At 44.3% G+C, this 10,615-nt stretch overlaps 1 protein-coding gene across 2 annotated transcripts; it reads left to right on the forward strand.

Moving 5' to 3' along the window:
• Positions 1 to 2,115: 2,115 nt before the first annotated feature.
• On the forward strand, positions 2,116 to 10,390 carry Ccdc160 (coiled-coil domain containing 160). 2 transcript variants are annotated; one of them, NM_001034059.1, is made up of 2 exons: positions 2,116 to 2,241; positions 8,975 to 10,384. In NM_001034059.1, the coding sequence occupies exon 2, from the start codon at positions 8,999 to 9,001 to the stop codon at positions 9,968 to 9,970; it is 972 nt and encodes a 323-aa protein (NP_001029231.1). In that variant the 5' UTR covers positions 2,116 to 2,241; positions 8,975 to 8,998; the 3' UTR covers positions 9,971 to 10,384. The 2 variants fall into 2 exon arrangements, with proteins under 2 accessions (NP_001029231.1, XP_006541574.1); XM_006541511.1 differs by lacking the exon at positions 2,116 to 2,241 and adding an exon at positions 2,248 to 3,410 and having other exon boundaries at positions 8,975 to 10,390.
• Positions 10,391 to 10,615: the final 225 nt, after the last annotated feature.

Below are 10,615 nucleotides of genomic sequence, written 5' to 3' on the forward strand. Positions count from 1 at the left end.
CTGTTTTCCATCAGTGTAGTCATATTTACATTTTTTAGGATAGTAATGGAATTATGGAGCAAGATAATGATAGCCACAATTTTTTTCCTGGGGGAGTTACTTCGTCCTGTGCTGTTCTAAGGACTTGAAACTGATTAATTCACTCTTCACAGAACTCTTATGAGTGAGATACAACTACTTCCATTGCGCAAATGGGGAATCTAACACATAGAGCAATCAAGAAAGACTCCTTTATTTTATTAGTAATGGATGCCATAGCAAGCAGAAGTAAATGGAGCCCTTTGAAGACAAGGAAAGCCACTGATTAAAAACGGGGCAATTTGGAAATTTAGTATCAAGAAGCTCATGGAATCCCACAGGCCAATTCTGTCAGGGTCTTTAATAAAACACACAGTGACATGAGACATCTACCTTGTTGACTTTGGTTCTCTAAGGAGGCAAAGGCAGCCAGAGAACAGGGCCTGGGGGCATCTGAATGCAGCCTTGCCGGTTCCCAGACACCTGTTAGATCCGGTTCCCAAGGTTTGAATTTTCAAAAAGTAGCTCCGGTATTGTTCCCAAGTCACTCACCTGTTAGGTCTTTTAAATTAGATTGTAACTTTTAAAATGAACTTAAACCATCTTTCCCTGGAGACCCCAGAGCCGTCATTTCCCTTTCTTTCTCTTGCTATCTGGTGCCCGCAAAACCCCGTGTTTCACAGCCTCCAGTCTCAGCCCGGCATGGGCTATAAAATTTACACTGTGCAACCGACTAATCAAAGCCTGAGGAGACCATTTATTTGTTCCACAAAATAGCATGTTTAGAATAAATAATATGATTAAGGAGGCGGGGTTTTGTCACCCAAGAAACCCCTCGAAAGTTGTGAGGAAGCTTTAAAACTTAAAGAGAAAATTTGGGTGACTGGGGAAAGCGAGTGATTTTTTTTTTCCATTTTTTATTAGGTATTTAGCTCATTTACATTTCCAATGCTATACCAAAAGTCCCCCATATCCACCCACCCCCACTCCCCTGCCCACCCACTCCCCCTTTTTGGCCCTGGTGTTCCCCTGTACTGGGGCATATAAAGTTTGCAAGTCCAATGGGCCTCTCTTTCCAGTGATGGCCGACTAGGCCATCTTTTGATATATATGCAGCTAGAGTCAAGAGCTCCGGGGTACTGGTTAGTTCATAATGTTGTTCCACCTATAGGGTTGCAGATCCCTTTAGCTCCTTGGCTACTTTCTCTAGCTCCTCCATTGGGAGCCCTATGATCCATCCATTAGCTGACTGTGAGCATCCACTTCTGTGTTTGCTAGGCCCCGGCATAGTCTCACAAGAGACAGCTACATCTGGGTCCTTTCAATAAAATCTTGCTAGTGTATGCAATGGTGTCAGCGTTTGGATGCTGATTATGGGGTGGAGTGATTTTTTTTTTTAACCCTTGAGTATAGTGTAAACTAGTTGTCCTCAACGTTTTTACATTCAAATGGGTTCAAGAACAACTTAGGCAAATTCTTGAGTGATAAATGGAGACAATATGGATGGAGAGACAGGCCTCATTTTTTACACAGGTAGAGCCAGGTTCTGACTCAAGGTTCTTTTTAGTGCTTTGCCTAATGTAGAACTTCTGGCTAAGCCATTGGACTGACCTTCGACAGGTACATAAGGTAGAGATGGGGATATGATGCAACTCCCACATTATTAGCAACCCTGACTCCAACCTAAGGTCTTCCAAAGCGAATCCTCCATAACATCCTGTTACTAAATACCAAATCTAGGGGATTAACCCTATGCAACTGCCTCTCCATTTCTCCACAGTCGGTGGTCACATAGCCTTGAGAATCTCCCACATCTAGTCTAATAGTCCCAGCGGTGCATGGGTTTGCCTAGCATTTTCTTGACCTTTCCTATTCTGACTCAGCGTCTTCTCCCTGCTTTCCTATCTCTTGCCTGGCAGAAGCCACCACAGTGGCCGCCCTACCGGGCATGCTCAGTGCTCTGGTCCGGCCTTGACTCCCTGACTAGCAGCAGTACTCAACCTGCAGCGACCGGTTCCTTCAGTGCCCGGTCCCTTTAAATCCATCCGCCTGGTTGCTAGGCAACAGTGCGGCCCGCGCTGGAGCTGCACTGCAGAGGCTCTGCCCCGGGCCAGCCTGGCCGGGTCGTGGTGGCTAGCACTGAACAAGGGGCTGCCTCCTGTCGGTAGTGACCGGCTTCGGGGAAGAGTGGACAGGGCTCTCCAACCGCACCCGCGCTTCCAGGTATGTCTGTGTAAGGGACATCCCGGGTTCCCCTGGCGCGCCCCTCTTTACCCCCTGACTCTCCCAGCAAGAGGGCGGAAAACCAAGGAAGTCCCAGCAGCAGGTTTTTTTTTTTTTCTCTTGAGAGCCCCAGGCTGGAGCTAGCGTGTGTTTGGAAAGAAAAGAAACAGGGCGTGGGAAAGGGGTTGTGGACAGAGAAGTGGGGTCAAGCTTATCCATTCACCCACTAGCTACAGGATCTGGACTGGGAGGTGAAAAGAGTCACCTGCAGTGGGGGTTCTAACAACATCTTGTTCCTGGCCACCTTCTTTTCCATAGAAGCAAGGATGGCAGGAGTTTCAGTTAACCATTCACAGAGAAAAATCCCCAAACTATGCATATAAAGATACAGCTTTATAGCAAGAATGTGACTCCCATAGTAATAAAGTCTAAGCCTTGGGAACTCAGGGGACTCCGTATCTTTTCTTCAAGAAGGGATAATTTCACACTAATAACAAAGAATTGAGGATCATAGCCACACACAGTGCTGAGTTTTCGGTGGCACTTTGTTTCTCTCTCCATATTGCCTAAACAATAGAAGGGACATTCTGTCCAGGGAAGTGGGCACTTGACCCATATGTTAGAACCCTGAAAGATGAAAGCAAAAAAAAAAAAAAAAAAAAAGCGGGACCATTTCTCTGTGTCATGTTTTTACAAATTAACTCTACTCGAAGGAGGGAAGCCAGGCCTAGGTTCCAGCCCTGTGACTCTTGGTAGGCACATTGTAATCAGCAAGCTTCTGTCTCCACCACAGGTGGCTTGTCTGTTCAATACATGCTCAGGGTAAAGAGATAACCGTGGTGAATGCAGTATCAGTGTGGTTCTTGCCCCACTTGACATTTGTATTGCCCGAGGAAGGAAGACGGTAGCATAACACTTGGAAAAATGGGCTGAAAACTTAGAAAGAGAAATGACTTCTGTCTGGTGCCACATTGCAGATAGACCCACAGACATTGTAGGTGTAGCATCTGTGACTTGAATGGACACTTCAGAGAATAACATGGGTTTGGGACATTCTTTAAATTATATTTCCTGTAGGGAGGTGGGGGTGGTGGTGGTGAACTGTTTTTTCCAGCTCAAGCTGGAGGAGACCAGTGACATCCGGTCTAAGACCTTGGACCTCAGGAAGGGTAAGTACAGTTGTTCTGGTTGTTATCTCATCCTGGGAGTTCAGAAGCTCAGAGTCTTGCCCAACATAAACCTTCAACTTTGTAAGCAAAGCATCACTCATCCCTGTCAGCACGCTTCCAAGACGGCCTCATAAACGTTCAAAAGAAAAGTGCCCTGAAGACTTGAGCTAAGTCAAATAAACTTCAGGGGAAACATGAAAGCCCTTGCCTTAAAATGTCATCCCGCGAAGTTCGTAAGCTAGGGAGGACAGTAGAGATTTTCCTTTTTCCTTCTTAAAAACAAAACCCCAAAATAACTCAGTTAAAAATCATTGTTACCAGATACCAGTGTGACCAATATACTTAGCTTCAGGTCTCAATGCTCACCGATGGTAACAGAAAAAGGGAATATGACAGATAGATGTGAAGTGGGGGAGAAAAATGAATTTACTTAATAGTTTTGGAGAGAAAAATCTCTGCTTTTCCCAAACAAAGCCAGTGTGACAGGTTCTAGACACAGCAGGGAATCTCCATATGTAGATTTAGCTGTGAGCCCCAGGTTACTGCTGTCAGGGATCAGAGTGCTTGAGGAGGGCCATTTGCTGTTAACCACCTGTGAAGTAGGTTCCTTATCCCGGTTCCTTACCTTAAGAATCTGCAGCTTCCGGGAAGGCGAGTCTTGAGCGGTTCTGAAAGGTGAGCAGCAGCGTAGCTTGCCACAACCTGCACTTAACCCTTTCTCCAGATTTCCCCTTTCTAGCCTGCCCTCAATGTTGTCTAGTAAGGCATAGCTGGGGCTGCACACAGCTCACTTGGGGTTTCATTTTGTTACTGAGTGGTTTTTTACAACCTAGTGAAAGAGGCTGGGGAATGAAAAAGGTACCCTCAAGGAACCAGGTCAGAATCTTCTGCTTCCTGCCGGAAAGCAACGGGAATAGGGGGAAAGTTACAACTCTTTCTTACTTTTTTTTTTCCTTTTTTTGAGACAGTCTCACTCCGTATCCCTGGCTGCCCTTAACTCATTATGTAGACCAGGCTATCCTTAATTCACTATGTAGACCAGGCTGGCCTCAAAATTACAGAGATCTACCTCCTGAGTACTGGGATTAAAGGCATGCACTGCCATGCCTAGCTGAGGAAAATATTTTCTTTTCCTATTTTGGCTGAGCAGTTTTTTTTTTTCCCCTTGAGAGTCAAAAGAGTGGAAAACATCCAAAGATAAAGAGAGGGGGCTTTTTGGGCTGAGGGGTTGGGAGGATTTTGTTCTCATCTGATGGTCCTTGGGCAATGACTGAAAGTCAGGACTTGTTTTGTTTTGTTTTTCCACACAGACAGGGTTTCTCTGTGTAGCCCTGGCTGTCCTGGAACTCACTCTGTAGACCAGGCTGGCCTTGAACTCAGATATTCGCCTGCTTCTGCCTCACAAGTGCTGGGATTAAAGGTGTGCGCCACCACTGGACTTTTTTTTTTAAGACTAATTTATTTCATGTGTATGGGTTTTTGCCTACATGCACAGATATGTGCACCACATGCATGCCTGGTGCCATGGATCCCCTGGAACTGGTATTACAAACAGTTGTGAGCTGCCATGTTGGTGCTGGGAATCGAACTCAGGCCCTCTAGCAACAGCAGCCAATGTTCTTAACTGCTGAGCCATCTCTTCAGCCCTGAAAGGGGACTGTTTAGTTGAGGGAAGCTGAGGGGCTGAGTCCTGACAGAAGTTGCTCAACATGGGTCAGGGGATAATCATTACCAAGAATCACTCAGGTTTACTGGGAAGAAGGGCCTTTGTGAAGTGGAGAAAAGCTTCCCACATCCTCCCATAACCGCTTCCCAGTAATGCCTACCTGTGCTGGGGGAAAGCAATTGCATTTACAGACAGAGATATACCAAAAGAGCTCTGAAAATTTCAAACCGAATTCTAATGTAAATGGAATAACACAACTTGGGGGGGGGGGCTATATTGGGGTTGTATCAGAAAATTTCCCAAAGCATATGCTTTCAAATACAAATACTTTAGAAAACAAATAATTAAGTTTTCTATGCACTTTAATGGAAGTTTCCTTCCCAGAGCCTGACCTTGAAAATGAAAGAGAGGTCATTGATTTATTGATTTCTCCTTTCCCAATAAACAGTAGCATATCATTTCCCGAAGCTATGTAAGGATAGATATACTTTCACCTAGTATTTTCAGTACAATGATATATCCAGAGAGCCTTAATAAATGACCATTCTTGGTTAGTTCTCAACATTAATATTATGTTATTAATTCACTCTTAAGTTGTTTCATCAGTGACTCCAAAATTCTTTTGTAGAATTCTTGATACTCAGGTGACACTCCTGTTTCAGCCTCTCCTGTCCTCCTCTGCCTCTTCCTCCTCATTTTGGTTCATTGAAGACATCTTTAACACAGATTTTTTTTTTCAGAGACAGAGTTTCTCTGTGTATCCCTGGCTGTCCTAGAACTCATTCTGTAGATCAGGCTGGCCTCAAACTCAGACACTCGCCTGCCTCTGCCTCCCAAGTGCTGGGATTAAAGGCGTGTGCCACCACTGTCCGGCTTTAACACAGACTTTTTTTTTAAAGATTTATTTATTGTTATATGTAAGTACATGGTAGCTGTCTTCAGACACACCAGAAGAGGTCATCAGATCTCATTATGGATGGTTGTGAGCCACCATGTGGTTGCTGGGATTTGAACTCAGGACCTTCGGAAGAGCAGTCAGTGTTCTTAACTGCTGAGCCATCTCTCCAGCCCCTTTGAGATCTTAAGCACAGAGTTTACCATAGAGTTGCTTGGGGAACAAATAAGACATATCCCACACATGTTTCTCAAGGAAGAGTTGTCAATAAGTAGCCAACTGTTTTAAAGGAAAAAAATAATACTAATGAAGCATGAGGCCAGTGTCCCTTACTGTATAAAACTGCCAGCACAGAATAGTCACCAGAAGATAAATGGTAACAATTTTAGGTGGGATACGAGCTAGAACTATCAGAAGTTCACTATGAATTCATGCCAGACACAAATGTAGATAGTTATACAATATAGCAGGAGAGTCCCACAGGCCTAGGGAATAATTTTTGTAGAACTCTGTTATTTTTGTCTTGGCTTTATTTTTTTTTCCTGTCCTGTTCTGACTGGCTTCTTTAAATTGCTCATTTCTCTTGGGTCTCCTTCAGTCCTTCAAGATTCAATGCAGAGTTGAGTAGACACACAAGAACAAATGTGCACTCGGACCAGCTGAAAGGGCATGTTTACACTTTCAGTAATGTTTTCCCTTCTGCTGAGGCAAATTACCTAGTGACGCTGATTGAGAAAAAAATGGCTGCCAAGCCAACGTGGAGGGGTGTCATTTTTGAAGCATGTCCCTTGTCCTTGCTCCAAATCCTCATGCCATGCTTGTTGTGCAGTAAAAACAAACAGCGCAGAAGAAGGTTGCTGCTAACAGCGTTCAACCCCACCTGGAGTTTTACCACGCTCGAACTAAATGTGGGAACAAGTCCTTAAAGGCTGTCTTACCCATGAAAGAGAAAAGAGAGCATCGCAGAGACCTTCTGACCCCGCCTGTGGGAGCCTGGGGAGAGGAATGCCAGGGAGCCTTTCAGACCTTTCTTCCTTCCCTCCCCTCCCCCATTCAGCCTTTCTCTCTCCTCTTGTGGCTCCTTAAAGGATAACCTAAGCTCTGCAAACAGTGGAATCCGTTCTTTCTGTCTTGTGGAAAGACTCCTAGCCGATGAAGAAAGGGGGTTTTCAGAGCAAGCACCGACCTGGGAGACAGGACCTCAGCTTTATCAGTAAAGGCTACTTGGCCTTGCTCGAGTCGCTCAGTTTCTCTGAGCCCAGTTATTTAACGAATGGACTCCTCCTGGTTCTCAGATAAAGTACTGGATTTCTAGGATTCATTGAAAGGGACATCCTTTCAGACACTCAGGAAATTCTCCAGAGGGATGGGGAAGAAAGATGGAGTAAACATGAAAAAGTAAGGGTGTGTATGCACCCAAGGTGTATGTACCATTAAAATTATTAATGAGGAGTTTTCTACAGTAACTTTTAGCTGTACCTAGAAGTTCCTCTTAGATGTCTCACTACTAGTGTGTCAAGGTATAAGGTGAGTGGCCTCATCTTAACTGTGCAGTTTTCACCTCCTTCCTCATCAATCCCACCAATGTTGTTTTTCCATCCAGAATCAGGTAAAATCAGTCTGTCAGTCATCTCGCTGCCCTTGCTATCATCACAAGCTTTAAAAACAATGTTTTTGTAACAGAGTTCTCTGGTCACATTTTGGTTTCTGAAGAGGTGTGGCTCACAAACTCACACCAGCCTCGTTGCTCCTGCGTCAGCTTCTTCTCCTGATGGCTGTTGTTCCTTGACTCGCTTGTGTTCCTATTTCTAAAAAGGAGCGATGCCAGGATTATGACCATCACTCCTTCCTGGGACAGGCATGTCATATAGACTGTTCTGCATTGTGACTAAAAGAATTTTTAAAAAAGTCAGAAAATTCTATTTCTAGAAAAAAAACCACGATTCTGACAAATGTGCGCCATGGATTTCTTGTTTGAGTTTGTCAATAAGAACCGGGGATGAAAACCAGGATTTGTTACACAGTAAAGAAACACCCTGTCACTGAGGAACAATTCCGCCCTGATTAGCTACTTCTTGAAGGCTTCTTTGTTGTTTGAGGGGCGGGGGAGTGTCTCCTGAAGGCCAGGCTGTTCTCAAACTCCATTAGGAGCAGCCAAGACTGGCCTTGAACTCCTGATCGCCATGCCTCCACCTTTCCCCAGGGCTGGAATGATGAAGCACGTGCTCCACACTGGCAGGAACTGCCCTGTAAAAGTCCTATACTTAGAGCCTGTATAAGGAAAACACTTCTAATAGCATTAAGATCTTCAACTGTTGACCTGACATCTCTCTATAAAATGGCTCTCAGAACAGAGAATTCCGTACACTTGGCAGGCTTTCCTAAAGGAGAAGCCTAAGGCTGGACCAGCAGGAATTCATAGGTCAAGGCAGAAGGGCATTTGGCAGAGTTAGTCATGAGGAAGTCTGCGCTAAGCTTTACCAGAAGTAGCTCACGTTGCATCAAGCCTTGAAGTTTCTTTTCGGTCACTTTAAAGAATGAACAAACAGTAGTTCTACCTGAGAAAACTGGCGGGAGGGGGCACGGGGAGCGGGGGGAGAAAGGTCAGACATATTCAAGGAAAAGGCATGTTAACAATATTTGCCTAGTAATTCCAAAAGAACCTTTTTTATTATTTAAAGCACTGTTTTCTGTGCATACAGGTGCCTTCTCACAGGACTGTTATTCTACAAAGAATAACTCTGTGTGTTCACTTACTGATTCTATTTCATGGAATGGAAGAATTTTAGTGGTGCAGGTGTTTGTCGAATTTAGCTATGTTAGCCCTTTTCATTTATAAACTAACAGGAGGTGCAAGTTAGTTTGAGGAGAACTGGCTTCCACATGTTCAGGCAGTCTCAGGGGGAAGGGGGGGGGAAATCAATATTCTTAGTTCTTTCGACTACCCATGCATGGGCTAACCCATGGAGATAATTAGGCTTGGTTTTAAATTTTGTTTTTCAGGAAATCAAACAGGTACCCAGGAAAATGGATGCTCGAAGAAAGCACTGGAAAGACAATACGTTCACTCCTTTTTTAAACGAGCACGATTTTCAGGAAGCTGCTGCTCCACCCCAGCCTCTCTCTGAACAGTCATCAGCAGACAACCACAAGAGGATGGGGAGAGTGTCTAACTTCTCCGTTAGGAACACTCAAGAAGGAAATAAATTCAAGAGGAAAGACTATTCTTCCCAGATAGCAGAAGGAGAACAAGATTCAAATTTAAGAGAGAGAAGAATGAACGTGTCAAAGAATGATGCAAATACCAATTCTGCCTTCTGGGACTCTCTTCATTTGGATGATGCAACGAAGGAAAGTTCACACAGAAGGGAGAGCGCCTCCGCGTGGAATAAGAAGAAATTGCCGGCCGCCACACAAGTCACCAGGAAGAAATGGACAGAAGCAATGCCTCCAAAACTCCGCCTACACCTTCTGAACGAAGAGCTGGGAGAACTCAGCCTGAAATGCCGGGAGATTGAACGGGACTTTGAAAACGCCGAAAAAGAACTTTTGAACTTTAGAAAGGAAGCCTCCGTGAAAGCTGTCAATTTTCAAGAACCAGGGACAGGTGCTTCCAAGAAAGACCGGGAACTGCAAGCTTTAAAAAACGACCTGTCTGAAAAAGCGACAAACGTAAAAAACTTAACTGAAGAGCTCCAGCAAGCCAAAGAAGTCATGTACAGGTTGAGCCTAGAGAACAGGAACTTGAAAGACGCTGTCAGGAAACTGAAGCATCAAACTGAACTAAATACTGCGCTCCTCAGAGAAGAAATGAAGTTGTTTTACGAGCTGGAGATGGAAAAGATCCGCTTGGAGCTGGGTGCCATCAAGAATGAGCTGAGAGTCGAGAAGACCCTAAGGGTGAAGAACAGCAGGGCTCTGGAGGTGCTTGGAAGACACGTTGCTTCAGTGGTAAGGTCGTCAAATCCTGCTGACCACTTTACTGGGAATATTTTTTAAACTTAAAAAACAAAAAGCCTTTCACTGGGAACGCTATTGAGCCAAATCAATATTTATCGTACTATATATATTTGTGTACTGCTAAAATGTATTTGAAAGCGTGTAATCTTTACTTCTGGTGAATCAGAGCACCTACCAATTATGCAGATGCTGACTTCAAAGCAGCTGTTTCTCTTTCTGATGAAGGCATTGTGAGACTCTGAATGAGAAGTTCTAAAATCTCTTTTGTATGGGATATATATATATATATATATATACACAAAACAACCAAACAACCCAAACTGATTCACTAGATCGTAGATGACTGAATGAGCAGCACTGTGTGACCTTGTTAGCCATGTCCTTGGCACATCAATGTTTTCCCATCTGTGGTAATCAATGTGAACAATAAAAAATCTGTTTACATGTATAAGCATAAAATATGCCTGTGATTCTTGAAACAAACAAATATGCCTGTGAGTCTTTCAGTTGCTGGGCCAAACTCGGCAGGACAGAAATGCCTCTGCTTTCTTTGGGGGGGGGGGTTCAACCTTAATTAGGTGCATGTAAACATGTCAGGAACACAGAACACAGTCTCCGCTGCTGATTTCCTCCTGCTTTCTCCTCGGACTTGGACGCACTTCCCATAGACTACAAGCTGATTTT

This window comes from Mus musculus, chromosome X (assembly GCF_000001635.26).
Source record: "Mus musculus strain C57BL/6J chromosome X, GRCm38.p6 C57BL/6J".
In the NCBI taxonomy this organism is placed as follows: Eukaryota; Metazoa; Chordata; class Mammalia; order Rodentia; family Muridae; genus Mus; species Mus musculus.

What these genes read in the sequence shown, in the direction of transcription:
- Ccdc160 (NM_001034059.1), top strand. Translation starts at nt 8,999, where the DNA reads ATGGATGCTCGAAGAAAGCACTGGAAAGACAATACGTTCACTCCTTTT.